The sequence below is a fragment of the Adelges cooleyi genome, unplaced genomic scaffold (genome assembly GCF_023614345.1).
Source record: "Adelges cooleyi isolate 19-005CV unplaced genomic scaffold, UGA_ACOO_1.1 ACOO_flye_CR_arks_rails_tigmint_CR_PRNA_574, whole genome shotgun sequence".
NCBI lineage: Eukaryota > Metazoa > Arthropoda > Insecta > Hemiptera > Adelgidae > Adelges > Adelges cooleyi.
This window is the reverse complement of record NW_026096268.1, coordinates 6,824,284-6,841,564: the sequence shown is the minus strand read 5'-3', so window position 1 is coordinate 6,841,564 and position 17,281 is coordinate 6,824,284. Positions and strand designations below refer to the sequence as shown.

At 30.1% G+C, this 17,281-nt stretch overlaps 4 protein-coding genes across 6 annotated transcripts; 3 read left to right on the top strand and 1 right to left on the bottom strand.

Annotated features, from left to right (window-relative positions):
- Positions 1–142: 142 nt before the first annotated feature.
- On the top strand, positions 143–1,769 carry LOC126843833 (protein singles bar). The gene is made up of 4 exons (XM_050581648.1): positions 143–964; positions 1,115–1,300; positions 1,362–1,502; positions 1,645–1,769. Exons 1-4 carry the CDS (start codon positions 842–844, stop codon positions 1,717–1,719), a joined length of 525 nt encoding a protein of 174 aa, XP_050437605.1. The 5' UTR covers positions 143–841; the 3' UTR covers positions 1,720–1,769.
- A 511-nt stretch (positions 1,770–2,280) lies between these two features.
- On the bottom strand, positions 2,281–4,496 carry LOC126843834 (acyl carrier protein, mitochondrial). Of its 3 annotated transcripts, XM_050581649.1 has the most exons (5): positions 4,192–4,496; positions 3,997–4,074; positions 3,823–3,927; positions 2,595–2,682; positions 2,281–2,510 (listed from the first exon to the last, which is right to left on the bottom strand). In XM_050581649.1, exons 1-5 carry the CDS (start codon positions 4,336–4,338, stop codon positions 2,419–2,421), a joined length of 510 nt encoding a protein of 169 aa, XP_050437606.1. In that variant the 5' UTR covers positions 4,339–4,496; the 3' UTR covers positions 2,281–2,418. The 3 variants fall into 3 exon arrangements, with proteins under 3 accessions (XP_050437606.1, XP_050437607.1, XP_050437609.1); XM_050581650.1 differs by lacking the exon at positions 3,823–3,927 and having other exon boundaries at positions 3,961–4,074; XM_050581652.1 differs by lacking the exon at positions 3,997–4,074 and having other exon boundaries at positions 4,192–4,492.
- An 869-nt stretch (positions 4,497–5,365) lies between these two features.
- LOC126843832 (uncharacterized) lies at positions 5,366–8,950 on the top strand. The gene is made up of 11 exons (XM_050581647.1): positions 5,366–5,704; positions 6,139–6,373; positions 6,456–6,671; positions 6,744–6,838; positions 6,918–6,987; positions 7,051–7,209; positions 7,294–7,741; positions 7,804–7,869; positions 7,928–8,175; positions 8,273–8,514; positions 8,587–8,950. The coding sequence occupies exons 1-11, from the start codon at positions 5,697–5,699 to the stop codon at positions 8,753–8,755; spliced, it is 1,956 nt and encodes a 651-aa protein (XP_050437604.1). The 5' UTR covers positions 5,366–5,696; the 3' UTR covers positions 8,756–8,950.
- A 1,745-nt stretch (positions 8,951–10,695) lies between these two features.
- On the top strand, positions 10,696–15,719 carry LOC126843068 (sodium channel protein Nach-like). The gene is made up of 10 exons (XM_050580376.1): positions 10,696–10,790; positions 11,991–12,185; positions 12,274–12,421; positions 12,668–12,825; positions 12,877–12,964; positions 13,343–13,497; positions 13,646–13,776; positions 14,399–14,564; positions 14,676–14,773; positions 15,461–15,719. The coding sequence occupies exons 1-10, from the start codon at positions 10,696–10,698 to the stop codon at positions 15,592–15,594; spliced, it is 1,368 nt and encodes a 455-aa protein (XP_050436333.1). The 3' UTR covers positions 15,595–15,719.
- Positions 15,720–17,281: the final 1,562 nt, after the last annotated feature.

Genomic DNA, 17,281 nt, shown 5'->3' with positions numbered 1-17,281 from the left:
GGATAGTGTAGGTTCAACAGACAACATCATGAAAATGTTGTTAAAACTTCATCTAAAAAGTATAATAAATAAAAAATATCAAAAATAATATAGATAGGGTATATGATAATTTTTTGGTTTGTCATTATTTTTCGGCAGTACTATGTTTAAAGAATATTTCATACACATTTGGAACTAATTCGATAAATTTAAAAAAGTTATAGAGCATCGTAATTTTAAGTTTAAAAACATGTACATTTTTGGGTGTTTTATCGATTTCGAAGGGGAAGGACTGAATTTTTAAAATTTTAAGAATGATTTCTAATTTACAGAGTTGCTTTACGAAGAAATCAGTTCAGAGTTTAAGATACATCATCGTAAAAACAATATACCTTCTCAGTTTTGCATCGAAGCTAAGAAGTGTACTTTATTTATAAAAATATTATACAATTTTTTAAAATTTAAATTACATATTTCCAGGTTGTATTTTTCTGAAAATTAAATACTACCACTAGTGTATTTACAAAGACATACTTGGGGGACTAAGCACTCCCTCGTTTTTTGGGAAAGTAATATGAATATAAATGACGGAATACGCAACACGTGCTGCGGTAGTCCGCCCAGGCCAAAGTAATTTCAAAAGAAGTTTAAAAATACTTTTTTTCTCGGCGGGGGGCTAAATTTATTAACATATATTGAGATCATCGCCCAGGGCAAGTGTGGGTACTACACACCATATTACTCGTGTTACTTTATTATTTTCACAATTATTTAAAACATACTATTATTACTCGTGTAGGTAATACTAGAGCCAGATTTATTATTTGTTCACCTTTTTGTATTATTATCATCATCATTAATCATGCAAATGGTAAGAATGCCCAATTATTACTGTCAACCCACAAGGTTGTCCTGTGGCATGTGCTCTTGTCTCAATATCAACTATTTCACTACTTGTTACGGGTTACTAAAAATCGTCGAAATCGTAAGTAACCTGTTCACTAGATTGCGTTTTTTAATTTTTATATTATCTATTAAAAAAAATATATATATATTTTTATTTGTATAGTTAAATATTGCATTGATAGGTAATGAATGTTAACAATATTTACTAATTTAGTCGTATTTACTATAGGTGTTAGGTTCTTTCTGCCAATACATGTTACTTTTTGGTAGTACAACAAAGTATATACCGACCATCGGCACAGCATATGAATCGTATCTGACGACAGTGGCCGGATGTCTAATGACGACTTGGGTCATCAGTATATCTTATTTGTTTTCGAAGAAAACGGAAGTGTTAGTCAGATCATCATTGTTTGTAAGTGTACACTGTTAATTCGTATTTATAATAACATTTTTAATTCCAAAATTTGTTTCAGGAATGTATTTTTGGGATCTTTGCGTCCATTTGTTTTCTAAGTTCATCATCATTAATAGCAATAGTGATCTACACGATCCTTTATCCAGTTTTTATGGTTTTACCCTTTTCCTCAATAATTTCCTCAATCATTCTTGCTTATGTAAGTATAAACAAAAAAAAAAATCAACTATTTATAATTGATTCTAATAGTTAATTGAGAAAAAACAACAATTATTATTTTAATTTAATAACTTTTTTAAAACTTATTGGCACTATCATAATACGAACAATTTATATTTTAGGCTTTGGGATTTGTACTCGGAATTGTATACGCAGTTGATGCATATTGGGCGTTCAAATACTGCAATGGTTATTAAACTAGAATTTGTACTAAATTTGCATAAAAATAAACAAAAAGCTTTGAAGAGATATGTATTATTTTTTATTCCTACAATAAACAAAACAAAAATTAGGATCACATAAAAAATAGTTCAGTATTTGAACTAACACCAACAGTGCTCTAAACAAATTTTACCAGAGACCTCTCTAAATTAGTGTGATATTAATTAATACATTTATATTTATAATTATATTGAGTTGAGCAATCTTAATCAATGTGCACCGAAAACAGAGTACTTTCTACAGGTTTTTATATTGTAACTGTATATACATATTAGTAGTATAACAATATCTTAAATATCAAACGATAATAGGTCAAAAAGTCTTGGCGAAAAATATGTTATAAGAATTTGAACACTGCGAAAAAAATTTTTATTCCTCAAGCAAAGAATAATAGAAAATATTTTACTACCATATGTTACTTTTTTTTAATAACCTGTTAAATACTCATTACAAAATCTTCTTTAGTGTCGATAAAAAATGAAAAGGAAAAAGGCACTTCCCTCTATAAGGACACGATATGATATACTCAAGGCGAGTTCTTTTAACACTCACTAAACTTATATTCTTTAAAAAAAAAAATTACAAATCAGTATAGATGTTCCATCAAGTTATTCTTACATTTTTAACACTTAGGAAAGCTACTATTATTAAACGAAAATACAGGACTGGTTAATTCAATCATAGATATCTTCACGATCACAAACATATTGCACTATATCTTTAGGTCTGTGCAACTTTTCTGCATCTTCATCAGGTATTTCAAAACCTAATAATAATAATAATAATAATGATTTATAATATGTAAAAAAAACGGACGGAAACATTATATTCATTTTAATGTTAGGCTCACCAAATTCATCTTCTATGGCCATTATGACTTCAACGTGATCAAGGGAGTCTAATCCGAGATCATTAATGAAATGTGATTCAAGGCTAAGCTAGAAATAAAAAAATAAACAAAGTTAATATTTTAAAACAGTTATATTAAAATATATTCATTTGTCAATGTTATTTTCAAATAAGGAAAATATACTAGTTTTCAATTTTGGGTATTTTGAGTTTTTAAATTTATTAAATTACTTCTTTACATCAACATATTTTACTAAATAATTAATTATATAATATTTAAAAATTAATACTTGATAAAAAATAATTGATAAGTAGCAATCATAATTTGTAAATTATACTTTAAAATACAATTTAATATCTGTTGGTGGTAGCATTTTGAAATATTGTGTAGAAAGGTAAAATATTTTTATTAAAAAAAAAAAAAAAATTTATTGTTCTTATTTGTTTGATATAAAGTAAGTCATAGTTTTTTTACTTGGAAATCAGTTATAATATACAAGTGAACGCTACTACAGAATGTCTATACAACTATTTATTTAGTATAGTGTTAGCATTTTGCAATCGTTTTTGAGTTATATCTCTTTAGTTGCAAGTAATAGTCGAAATATTAGAATTTATCACTTGAATATGAATAAATAAAATTGAAAAAAAATGAATTTCAAGGTAATACAGACATTTATAGAACAATTTGATCAATAAATCTTCAAAACATAATTGGTATTAAAAAAAAAAATGCTGTCTAAAACATTTCAGCGTGGCCGTTTCTTCTTGTAAACCATTTTGGCGTAAGGTACACATTGACGTAAAATAAAATTAAATAAAAAAAATTTAATAGATACAATAAAAAATTTAAGTTGTTTTACTGTAATAAAACTAACTAGTCATCAATCACAGAAGTTTCAGTTGACGTGTAAATTCTTGATTTGCATGAACCTTCATTTTGGTATCTCCAAAATTGTTTGGTACCATCATGGTTGTATGCATAAAATACTTACACATAACAGTCGTGTGATAGAACTTCGTGGTAAGTATGCTTTTTATTTTAACTATCATGAAGAACTAATTATTGGATTTCATAAAAATGCTTTTTATAGCAATGACATTTGTAAATATATCATATAATAAAGCTTATTTTTTTTTTTTACTACATTTCAATTGTACCTTAAGCCGAATTGGCTCCACACCGAAATGTCCGGGTCCGAAAAAAAATTAATTTTTATCATTTATACCTTGTCTGGATTAACCTTGTCGTATAACTGTAATACCAATAGGACTCTTTTTTTAATTTGATCAATAGTCATTGGTGGCTTGACACTGTAAGTCCGCACAAATGTCTGAAATAATAAAATCAATTAAAATTTACATACCTTGTCGGCCGTCACTTTATCGTAGGCCTTGCACACCTTTAGTACTCTAGATTCTACTTCAGTCAACAACAATCTACCGGCAGTCGTTGTGTCCGAATACCATCGATCACGCACCTTAAAACCGGCAAATTAACTTGTTAGGTCTTCATTCAAAGACCGCGTCAACTTATCACATTACCTCTGCATTTAGACGATAATAATAATAATAATAATAAAGTATCATATGCTTACCATAGGTGTTTTTGTGAGTTGTAAGTTCAAGTTGTAAATGCTCGTTTGACTCAATTGGCGTTTTTCTAAAATCATTGGACACCGCCTCAACACTCGAAGGCTGTTGTTTGTGAATGCGTTGCGAAATACTTTCCCTAACGAAGCCATATTCACTGAGTATTACTAAAAATGATTATTGTGTGTTAAATAATATAAAATTTCAATATGAAATTTGGTAAAGATAATTTATCAAAGCGCTTTCCGAGTTTTCGACGTCGGAATAATTCAGACACAAGGTCACAGTTCGCAGTTTGTTATACTTGCCGAAAAACAAACCAGATGATCGATTTTCAGGTTATGTTTGATAGTAGACGTTATCAGTTCACTTTTTTAGTCAATGATGAGAATTGAGAACAGGTAACTGCAGGATTCAGGTCGCAGCTGGTGAGAAGCCAAAGAATGAAAGTCAATCTTATTTGCATTTTCTCTGTATCTTGTATTATTTAGTTTTTAATATAATTTATAGTTGAACTCTTATCGGTAATGTTTTTAGAGCATTTAGAGCTTCTGAACATTTACAGATCGTACAATTTCTAAAATAAAAATAATAAGTACATACATTTCAGAACATTAGTCTATACGTTTATAAGAACGCAATACAAATCTGTACTTCTACAGTTTAAAAACTATATTCGGAAAACTTCTGGTACAACTTATTTTTTACATATTTTATAGGTTCTATTACAGTTTACAACCATAGATTAAATGTATTTAATCTATGTTATAACTGTAAAAAAAATGAAATTTTATTGCAAAAGCCATAGCTGTTTGGCTGGTTTGAACCATGAAAAAATGAACCATCTCAATTAAAAACAAATATAGATATTTTACTATATAGTTATTGTCGTTACTATTGTTAGTAACTCAAATGTTGCATAAGTTATGTAAAGTCAGCCGTATAGTACCATCGTTTATGTCATACTCGTAATATTGTAACATATTTTGAAAAAATTAACGCAGAAAAAATAGTTAAAGAAATAATAAACAGCAGTTACCATAAATCAGTGTTGCCAGGTTAATTAGGATGAAATTCGAAAAATTATCGTAGAATACTCGTACTTTATAGCAAACGATTCGATGGCGTTAGTGGGCTACTGATAAGAACAATAATTACTAATTAGTATCAAAATAGTGTTTATCTTATCGGTTTTCCTGGATCATAGAAAAGATATTGGATATTGTAGAGTGTAGACTGTAGTCTGTAGTTATTGAAAACCAGTTTTCCTACTACAAAGTACAAAATAATAATTAATATAAATAATAATTACGTTTCGATTTATTATTCAATCATCGACTATGGCTTCGTTAAGGTTACGTAACCACAAGTCTACTTACATAATCCAATGCCACCAACGACTGAATTCAATTTAATCGAAAAATTAGTTGATAAGTTTTGTTAGCAGGACACTGCTTTTAAGTCAGTAAAATTATAGCCAGTCATTATATTAATCAGAAGTGCTTCTAAGATGTCCAGGTAAATGACGATGTACAATGAAGAACTGTATCATAACTTTGACATTATCTTTCATGCAAACTTGCTCCAAAAGTGGTTTTATATTGTATTGTTTTTCAACTGGTTTTTGGCAGTTGAAATATCTCAATTCGTAACAGGTTTCCCGAGTTTAATAGTTGATGTATTTCAGATCTGACTAAAATTAAAAAAAATACTAATAGTTTCTTAGATTTGAGTGAAAACTTTGTTTTCACTCAAATCTTTAAATCCTTATATTTCAATAAAGTTCTTTTAAACTAGTTAATTTGATTAAAAATTATTATTAAATTAAAACATTCAACTGCAGATTTGAAAATAACAGTAATAGGACCATTATTTGTTACACATTTTTTAATATATTATAAATTATAATTTATACTAAAACATATGTTAAAAAATTAATTTTTTTTTTACAGAGAGCTTTTAATAATCTTTGTGTACGACCCAAGATTCTGTACTAATGAATCAGACGATCCAAATAATTCTATTCTATACTTTCATCCCCCGTGGGTGAGCCCGTCTCAGAAACATGCTCTAAGCGGCCAATTGATGGGCTTTGCTAAATTTACTTCTTTAGCTTTTGCGGCACCGTCAGTGTTGTCTTTAAAATCAGGAAAATTTGCATTTCAACAGTTTGGATCATTAACCTTGGTAATATTACATAAAAAATATTTAAAAACACATATATATATATTTTGTCACATATTAATAATTTGTTGTTGTCATTTAATAGTGTGTGGGTACTGACCGAAATATTCCGGATAGCGTACTTCAGAAACGGGCGAGCACACTATATGACATACTGTGTACATACCATTATGATATTACTGAAATAACCGATCAGAAAATTCTCAAAGATCATTTGAATTCTACTATATCTTCCTATCTTTCCCTATTGTTGGTAGCGTCTAACATTTTTAGTGCAACGTCTGTACTTAAAATCCCAAAAGTAAGAAATTAAAAAATTGAAAGTATTGTTTTCATTTCGGTGAATCAAGTTATCTATTATTATTTTTTTTAGAGTGGAGGAAATATAATGTTGGAAGCCATGCAAGTGTTAGAGAGCATGCAAGAAAAATCAAATGTTTTAGGCGGCATGATACTTTATCATAATAAGTGTGTAATTCTATTATCTTATAAGTTTTTACATTTATTATTATTTGATATATCAATAAAAAAAAAAAATTGTATTTAGGATTGTCATAACACAATTAGGCTTTGAACTAACAAAACTAATCCAATTGACTGATCCATTTCGCAACAAGGTATAGAAGGTAAAAGTTATAACACGATTCGCTTTAGTTTTGAAAACAATGATTTCTTTTTAGATACCAGCCAAAAATGTTGATGGGAGTTTTCGTTTACCCATGGGCACACAATTGTTGTACATGTACGTGGACAAAACACAAGTTGCGCAAATTAGAAAATCGGCTAGTGCCTTAAAACAATCGATAAAAAAAATATCTAGATGGCGCCAAAAGAATAAAGTATTATATCAAATTTACAGCTTATATTTATTTATTTATTATTGTAAACTTTGAACTTGTTTTAAACATTTGCAAATATGATAGATATCCGATAAATCTCAAGAGTGTACAAAACTGACTGACAAAAATCAAGACAATAAAAACATATTTACAGTCGAAGAAGAGGACACGCCCGATAGTAATAGTGGATCATTTAGTAGCATACCAGATATTGTCAAAGATTCCATTAGGCACGCTGAAAGTAAAAAGTGTAAAACTCTAAGTGTGGATACCGTTTATGAAAAATTTCAAGACGACATACCGGCTTTAACAAAGCTTGTCACATTACGAAAAGACCTGACAAGATATCTAAGTCTCAGAACACTCTCTAAAATGACAAACGAAGACGATCGTATTGCAACCAACAAATACAACACGTTGTGCGATCCTTTATTTCCATTATTACGAGACGATAATTTTGTTGTTTCCAAGGCTATGTACGATAAACAACTTACTCAACATTACACTGATCTTGAAGCACAATCTGAAACGGGTATGACATGATATGTTAATAAGGTGAATATAATATTGTAAAAAATTTTATTTTATTTACAGATAACATTCCAAAATCGACAAAAGCGATGCGACCGACTTCGATTTCATTAAATTTACAAATCCTTGGTAATAATAAGAAGAAATGTTTCGAAATTTACGTTTATTTATTAAATAAAAATTACAGATGGAAAGATCGCGCCAAATGATGATATAATGACACCTTTAATGGCCAAATTGAGTATGGCTGATTTGTACCCATACACTACACCGACGGAGAATATAACTACGCCGTCGGCAAGCTTCCAGCATATGGCTAATAGTGTTTCTAGTCAACAAAAGATGTTATTGTTTGTTGCTGGATTTCAGAACACGTCTTTAATGGTTTTATTGGAGAAAGAGGCTGAGAATGATCCCGATCTCATTCACTTATTAGTGAGTTAATCTTGTCTCACAGCATTGTATATATGTACAATGTATATATTACATATGTATATTTTTTATAAAAATTTGTTTTACGTTAACCGTTTAGTGGAATCTGAGTATCAGTAGTGTTGGAGATTTAGAATGTTCACTAAATAACACCACTACAAATGTTCCGGACGCGTACAGCTTACAATGTCCGGATGAAACGTATGGATATATGGTTATGGATACAACAGACGCTGGATTAGTTGAAAAACACGGCAACTGGTTTCCTACTCAAACACATTTGGCCACAACCATTCACGATAACTTCCAAAAAAATCCATCCGTTTTAGATATTATCATCAGGTAACCACTATTTAGTCTTTAATATATTTATGCTGCCTTAACAAACAATTTACTAAATAAACTGGCTTACAGAGATGATGACAATGTTGTGTACGGCAATAAATGTGGCAGTCGTGAGCTGTTCTATCAACAAAGCGGTAGCACCGTGTGTGGTTTACCCACACCGTCTGACATAATGGGTGTTATTTCGACCACGGCCAAAAGAAAATTACAAAGAGACCATGGTATAATTATCCTATAAATATAAAAAAATTTCATTCCTTATTGTGCCATATTTATGTAACTTTATTTATTTAATTATTTGTCAACATTATATTGAATTATTAATGCAATATTAATGGATACAATTTATGATGTTCCATCGTGTGTTTTTTACGAGATTAATTATTAAAATAATTTTAATGTGACTTGTACACCAAATTAATCAAATGTATTTATAATAAAATGTGTTACTTTTTTTCCCCTTACAAACAAAGTTATTAATTATTTTGCTAGACATATTATTCCATTAAAAAATAGATACATATAAGGAGCCGATATTGTTATTTTTCCAAAATGTTTTGATAATTTAAAGTTAAAACAATTATGTACCTATATTTATTGGTCTACCCAGACAGCAATTAAGTATTGTAAACACCTTTCAGAAATATGTTGTTGGACAATATTTTAGTTGCTGTAATATTATATTTGAATATTGTATATTTTTCTGAAAGTGTTTAGGCGCGAAATGAAATATTACTACAATATTATTTGCTCGTATTTTCACAATGATTGTACAATAATGTTGTCAGAAGATTTTCCAACATAAAAATTGATATTAATATTACTACTTATCATTAGAGTACAAGGGTTTCAGTTGGAAAGACGGTAAGGTATCTGCCACACATTAATAAGCTAGGCAAATAAATTCAATTTAATGAACAAAACAAAAAACTTTATTAGAACGTATAAAATGTACTATAACTATACATATAACGCTAAATAAACTATACTTTCGACGATAGGAATAAATTTAGCTTGGAACTTCCTGAGAATTCATTGTTAACTTTAGTTTGTAGTTACTGTTCATCAAAAGTCGCTCTATAGTATTACAATAATTGCAAAAATAGGTTATAATTTGAACTCGTATTATATATTATGTATATATACAAATTTATGTATATATATATATATATATATATATATATGTATATAATTCGAGTAAGTAATCGTACTAGTACTTAATATCATAATGCAGTTAACACATTTTTAAAATATGTGATTCACAATAATATAAAAATTTTAATTTACAACACTATAACAATATTTTTTTAATATGTTTAAAATAATATTAATAAAATATGTTTTTTTATATTTTAAATATCATTTAAATATAAATCAATATTAATGTTTCCTAATAATTGCCGTGTTGGTAGTCATAATGTTTCATTGTTGGTTTTATTTTATCACAAAATCACAGCGTTCCCATCCTAAAACAAAGCTACAAAGAATGCGTTTTATTCGGTCCATGATGGTTTTAAAACATATATATATATATTTCGTATGGCATTATATGAGCAACACATTTTATCTTACTAGCTTTTAATACCATTTTTTTTACGACCTATCTAGGTCGGTTATTTAATATTGTTTAGAAGGTAAAATTATATAAAAACTGATTTTTTTTATTTAGGTGAAAAAAATTATATAAAAAAACGTTAGGCACATTTTTGTGCAAAAAAACAAAATGCATGTTCTCATGTTGGATAGGATTGTTCTATTTTTCAGTTAGATAAACCGTTCCAATTAAAAAAAACAAAACCATTATTTAATCATTCAAATATATAATCAACCCGTTGTTCATAACTCGAGTGGCACTGTTTGTATCTGATCGTTTTGAATACTAGGAATATACTAGATTCTAAATAATATATTATATTATTATCAATATGTTAATCTCTAAAAATCAAAACCGTAGATATTTTTTTTAGCGTGTCGTTTTTAGCGGTTTATGTAAAAATTACTGCCATTACGTTACGGTAAGCTATGAATATTTTATGGTATCCAGGGTGTGTCGTGTAGCCCTGCTGTACCTATATAATTTATACAACTAAATATAAATACAAATATACCACTTTGCAACCACTTCACTGGTGCGGATACATTACTGTAGACAAACGAGCCCAGAGAATCGTAGCCGCAATGAAAGCAAAAGAAGTCATTAAGGAATTCGCTGATCAGTCTACAATACACGGACTTCATTACATCAGCGACACGAGTCGCCATTGGACCGAAAGGTATCAGAAAGGATACAGATTCAAATAATTTTTGTACAGTGTATCTAGTGCTAAATATATAACTACGGTTTCAATGGGATTTGCGGGATTTTGTAAATGAGACGAGAAAAAATTCTCTCGGCTATATAAGTGAATTTATTAGGTACTTAATTTTTTTTTTTTTTAATGTCGCTCTACTAGAGAATGGGTTAGGCCATAAGTCTAGGATCATTTCTTGCACTGGCGCTACGTTAATAACAACGTGCCTTCTCCTCAGTTCACAAACTGGCGGAGAACCTCAAGACTGGGATAAGCAAATTTCAAATAAAGTATTTGAGCTATTTTTGTAGTTTAATTAGATCATATTTTTGTACTGGAAATTTCGTATTTCAAATAAATTGTTTGTTTGTTTGAAGTAAATATTTTGAATAATAAAAAAGATTTGATTTTAAATTAAGAAGGTATTGGTTTAAATATTAAGGATTGTTAAAAAAATTAATATTATTTAGTAATTTGGGTTTGTTTATTACCAAATAAAAACCTTACGTTGAAGATTATAAAAAAAGTTAGCATAGTGGAGTCGGTGAAGACTGAAGCCACAAGTTTTTTTTAGAAATAATATTACTGAAAGTGATAAAATCATTGTCGAATAAACACTTCGATGCAAAACTGTAGTTAGTAAAAAACTATTAAATATGAATATAATTAATTTTATAGCAATGGATGTGTTGTTTGAATTTTGGGTTCAAAAGTTTGACTACAGCCCTAAAAACATGCTAAGGAAGTGAAGTAAAGAAAAAGTTACAATCCCCCGCGGGTGAAGTATTTTTGATAGTTTCTTGGTTTTTCAAATTGTATATCGGTAGTAACTTTTGAGGAAATAAACTAATGAAATATTTATTAGTCTGTTATGGTCGCTGATGATGGTAACATTGCCATCGAAATCCCCGTATACGCCAAAGTGTATTACTATTTGCGGTTAAGCGTTTTTTTAAATATTTAATAATTTTATTTATTTACTGATTTATGAGCTTTGTGAAGAAATCGGTGGCCCGATAGTTAAAAAGTTATCGTCGGTACAAACATACACAAAAAAACACATTATTGTAATCATGACAATACCTTCTCAGCTTCGCATCCAAACTCGAAATGACAACATTTGTCATAAGGAAAATTATACTTATTTTGCATAAAGTACTTGTTTTTTTTTTTTTTATTTAGATTTTTTTGGTTTGTGTTTTGCGCTTTGAGTTGGTACGGTTCCTATAGGCTCATGATGAACTCCTGGGAGGCGTTTCAAACGAACGCCATCAGTTTTGTCGTGGAAACGACCGCTTTGGAGTTTCAAACTAGCTTTCCAGCAATCAGCGTGTGTGAAACGGACAACAACAACAACGTACAAAAACTGGCTACTAAGTAAGCCCAACAAATAATAGCGATCGGTTAAGACTACTAACCGCACGGTTAATAATAATGTTGCTGCTTAATGTTTACCACAACGTAGGATCTACGGCGATCGAAGAGATTACAATCTGGACGAGATCGTCAGGGAAATAGCATACTTCAAAGGAATGTGTTATTACATCAAGGAGTTTTGCTTAACTGGACAGTATGTCTGTCCTTCCGCTAACTTAAGAGATATAGCAACGTCAGTGAGTTCCTGTACATGACATAATTTACGGTTGATATAGCTTTTCAAAGACTTGTGTTTGTATCTGACTATTAATTAAATATATAAGTTTTATTTGTTAATAGTTGTAATAATTGTTATTTATGACATTTATAAAATTTACTACAACTAAACAATATTCAATACTATAAACCCCTATTGCTTTTATAAAATACACCTTTTTAAGTGTATAACAATACATATTTTATAACGCACGATATGGTTATAGATGAGGAGCACTTGCGAAGAGGTACTTCTTAACTGTACTTGGAACGGGGTTCGAAATTTCAACTGTTGTAAACATTTTGTTAAAACCGAAACGGAACTTGGAATCTGCTACACATTAACCATGGCCAACGAATCGTTAGTAAAGATAAAATCATTTTCGTATGTTTTTTTTGTGATTCTGTTCATAATAAAATCCATTTGTTTCATTAGACCAGACTCTGATGATTATATTAACATGTATTCAAACCGTCAGACTGGACCGAGCGATCTCATGGTTAAGTTATCTTCAGCTAGTCAGGTAGTACTAAATTCCTTAGATAGACGGTATATTGGTAGTATAATAGTCCGCTGAATAAAATTAATGAACTGGTTTTTAACACATATGTCACCTCAATCCGCATGTTAACTAAAACAATAATTATGGGTTAAGTAAGTTGATTTATGCTGCAATTATTAAATCACCTAACCAACAGTAAAATGTTAACAGTTTTGATACTGGCCATGAATATCGTAAATTGAATGAAAGATAGCTAAACAAATAAAAACAATTACTAAAGAACTTGGATTAGAATCAGAAATCTTTCAATTCGAATAAGGTACAGAATCTAGAAACTGTATTCATGGTCAGTGGTAGCAGCTAGTCTTGGCTCCTGTCTTCTTCTCGGATTGTTATTAGATCTATATACATTCGGTGGTGGACGTACCGTATTACAACACTATCACAACGGAAATATTGCATGCGGTGCCGGGAATTTACAAACAATACAAGATCACCATAAAGGACATAGCCAACGAAGACGAAGTCGCATTCGTGAGCATCAATCAGCGCAGGTAAACGCTATTGATAATATTGATAAAGATGTTGAAATTTGAATATGCATTTATATAACATATAACTTCTCCGAAATAGTCCATACCGACAAAAATGCAGAAAACCCAGATTAAAAAAAGTAAAAACCATTGTATAATCATATTATAGGTGTAGATTTCCTTGGGAGAATTATCTGAGCGTCAGTTCGACTTACAGTTACAGTTCTTGCATAGTGCATTGTCGCCGCGAGAAGCAAATGGAAATGTGCAACTGCACATCTCACCTGATGCCCAACAGTAGTATGTCTTTTCATCAATGTAAATATATTATTAATTGAAACAATTGGTCGTGGTGCCTTTGATGATATTGAAAATTAAAAACGAAGGGAAGCGCCTAAAGTTTTGCGTGGTAAAAGTATACCAATCAAGAAACTAGTTAGAATACCAATTAGGTAATTAATAGAATGTTATTTAAAACCGTTGTGAAGGCGACCATGTTTTATGGTTGGTGTGAGAAAGATTATAATGTGGTGTCTATCGTAGAGAAGACGAGAAAGAATAAATTAAGATGGTTTAAGCAAGAGAGATTATAGAGATGAAGTAGAGACCGTAATGGAAATTGATACAGAGAGAAAGATCAAAGAGAGGTATAGTAAAAAAAATATGGTTGGGCGTAATTGAAAGTGATGTCAGCCAATTTGTGTCTGAAAGACAGATCGTGTAGAATTGAGGTTAAAGACTATACCAAGGGTATCCGACCCCAAATAACTGAAGAAGAGGCGAGGAGAAAGAAAATTGAATTAAATAAACTCATAAACCACTGATGTCTCTCAGTCCCTATAGTAAACCCGGATATGTTTATTACCATACCGTATTTAAACTATGTATGCAAATATTAAATGATGTTGCCTACTGTGCGTAGAGGAATCTGAACACTGTGACATTAAAGGTCTAATGTGTCTAAATCAGTACTACGCAGAACTATCGGTACTTAAGAAAAAGAACAGTTTGCGACTTGGGTTGGAATGCCGATGTGTGCCCTCGTGCATTGAATCTGAGGTGGACGTGATCACAGTGGAAACTTTTACGTAAGTAGTTGGTCTATTAAGCGATTCATTAGCTTAAACGTTTAAATGCTGTCGATGTATTTTTATTCAAACGGTATCATTAATGTTTCTGCTTTGATTTATCTTGTACAGCATTTCTGATAACCAATCGATCATACAACTAATGTTAGACCAATTGCCCCAAGAGCGCCTCAAACGCAATGTTATCAGGGGCAGACTTGATATACTGGGTAAGTGTAACCGGCCTATTCCCTTAAGGTGCGCCTTCTTGCACCAATACTACAAATAATGCTACCCTGCGCCATGCATGCCCAGTTTATGTCAACATTTTCTTTGTTATTTCTTCTACGATATTTTCGGTCTTAATTACAGTTGTTTGACTTCTTTATTTTACCTTTGTAACGAGCCTAATCGGTTAGGCTTAATGAGTAATTAATAAGTAAATTATGATATTACCTTATTCTTCAGTCACCCGCTTCCTCGTCATTACATAGTCCGAATACCCCCTAAGTATTTTTTCTTTAAATACCAACAGCACATTCTTATAAGTTGCAAATTTACTTCATTTCCATATTACATAAATGACTGGTAAGTGGTAATAGAAAGTCATGGTTTGTCAAAATCAAGGATTTTCGACCTTTAATTTGATAGAATTTAGAAATATAACATCTTTTTATTTCTACTTATTTCATTTTTGTGTTGCATATCATCTTTCTCGTTAGATCCCAAATATTATATTTCCATTTCGAAAACTATATTAAAACCAATTAATATACGTTTGAGCTTGTCATTAGTGTTGCACTTTAATTGAAAAACATTTTTAATTATTACCTGTAAATAATATATTATTTATTACACTTTCTTTGTGTTTGAACTATTGATTGTCACTTAATCAAATTTATATTTGTTTATTTTAGTTTCATTAGGAGGATCAGTTGCCTTATTCGTCGGAGCTAGTATTTTGAGCTTTTTGGAAATTATTTATTATTTTTTCTTGAGAATGCACAATGTTAAGGTAAATAACCTTAAGAGAACTTCAAAAACCAAATGAGCTAAAAGAATAAAATAAACAGCTTCTCGTCCGGTGACATCATTTACATTTACGGATTTACCATAAAACAAACAAATTTATGCTATACTTGACAACTAGTTCTGCAATTTGTTGACTAGTGTCCGTTAAACTATTTAGTTAAATTATAATTTAAATTTTCTTACTACACAAAACTAATAATAAGTGTATTATAAATTATAAATAAGTTTAAATTATTTGTAGCACCACTGGAGTTAATTATATTTGACTTAAGATTTTTAAATACATTTTGTGGAATTTAATAAATTGTATTTTTGTGTTTGCATTAATTCGAAATAACAAAAATACCTATAATGATGGGCTAACTGCGATGTACCCAATTCTCTTTCTAAAAATAAATATATTCTATTAATTTTCTCTTTTTCAAGACTTTTTGAAAAAGTTGTTCAATTTATTTTTCAATAATTTTTAAAAAAATTATCCTACTGCAGTTATTAACTATTTATATTATATGCAAACGACATTCTGCATACTAAATTATTCTATTAGTACACGTTTTGCCAGAGTTTAGGCAGGAAGAGACGTGGAGCATAAGTATAATATTTATATACCCGCCACATGTAACTTACCACACACCACAATGTAATGAAAAATTTGAATACTGTAATTAAAAACTGCTTATTGACTAGTGGTTGTTATTATTACACCGTTCTCGTATTAATAAAATTGCGTGTTAACTGTTAAGCATATAGTGATGTTTGACGATTGGGATGATTTAAGCAATACTCAAATAGTTACTAGGTATCTCTATGTAGGTATCTGTAGTTGTGGCAACGATAAACAATCCCTAGCTAAAGACGCTGATTGTGAAATACTTACTTTCTCGGCGTTATGTATTCACAAGAAAGTATAATTTGCTGTCTGCTATTTTGGAAATGCGACGACCCAAAGCCGACAACGGTCAGTGCACTGTCTTTCTTGCTGGCTATAATAAATTACTTGTTTCTGTTGTACTCGTTAATAATCAACACGAGGGCTTTATGCGAACTTGCAAAGGTACGAGTTACTTTCATTGAATTTTCATATATCGTTATAATATTAAAAACTAAATAGATTATTAAACACAATAAAAGGTAACGAAACTTGAGCAAGTAAATAAGTCGAAATGCACTTATAGTGTCAAAAACGATTTTGGTGAAAGCGAAGATGACATATGTAAATGCGAGTTATCAGAAGTTTCAAGCTGCGATGTCCGACAAAGGGGTCAGGGAGATGATGGTTATTAATTATTATATTAGGGTAAAAAAGAGGACCCCACACGGCCACTAATAAGGTGAACATTATTCCTAATCACATTTTTTTTTCAATACTTAAATACTTTTATACGGTACAAAGTATAATTTAGCACGTAAAACTATTGTTTTTAGTTTTACAGAGTTCGACAAATGTTGTCTTCGATCCTCTTGCTGTAATTTGTGAACTCTGATTAAGGTGCCTAATGGAGTTTGGCCAACAAATACAAATAGTTTAGCCATCGGTGCCTGCCACAAGAATGAGCAGGTTAGGGAGAACGAAGAATTCTCTCTTTTTCTTCAAGTGTTTAAAAAATTATACTGATCTATATAAAGTGTATACTAATAAAAATTAGAATAATCGTTTTGTATGAAGAAAATATTGCACTACAGTAAATAAAATATTGTTGACAGTT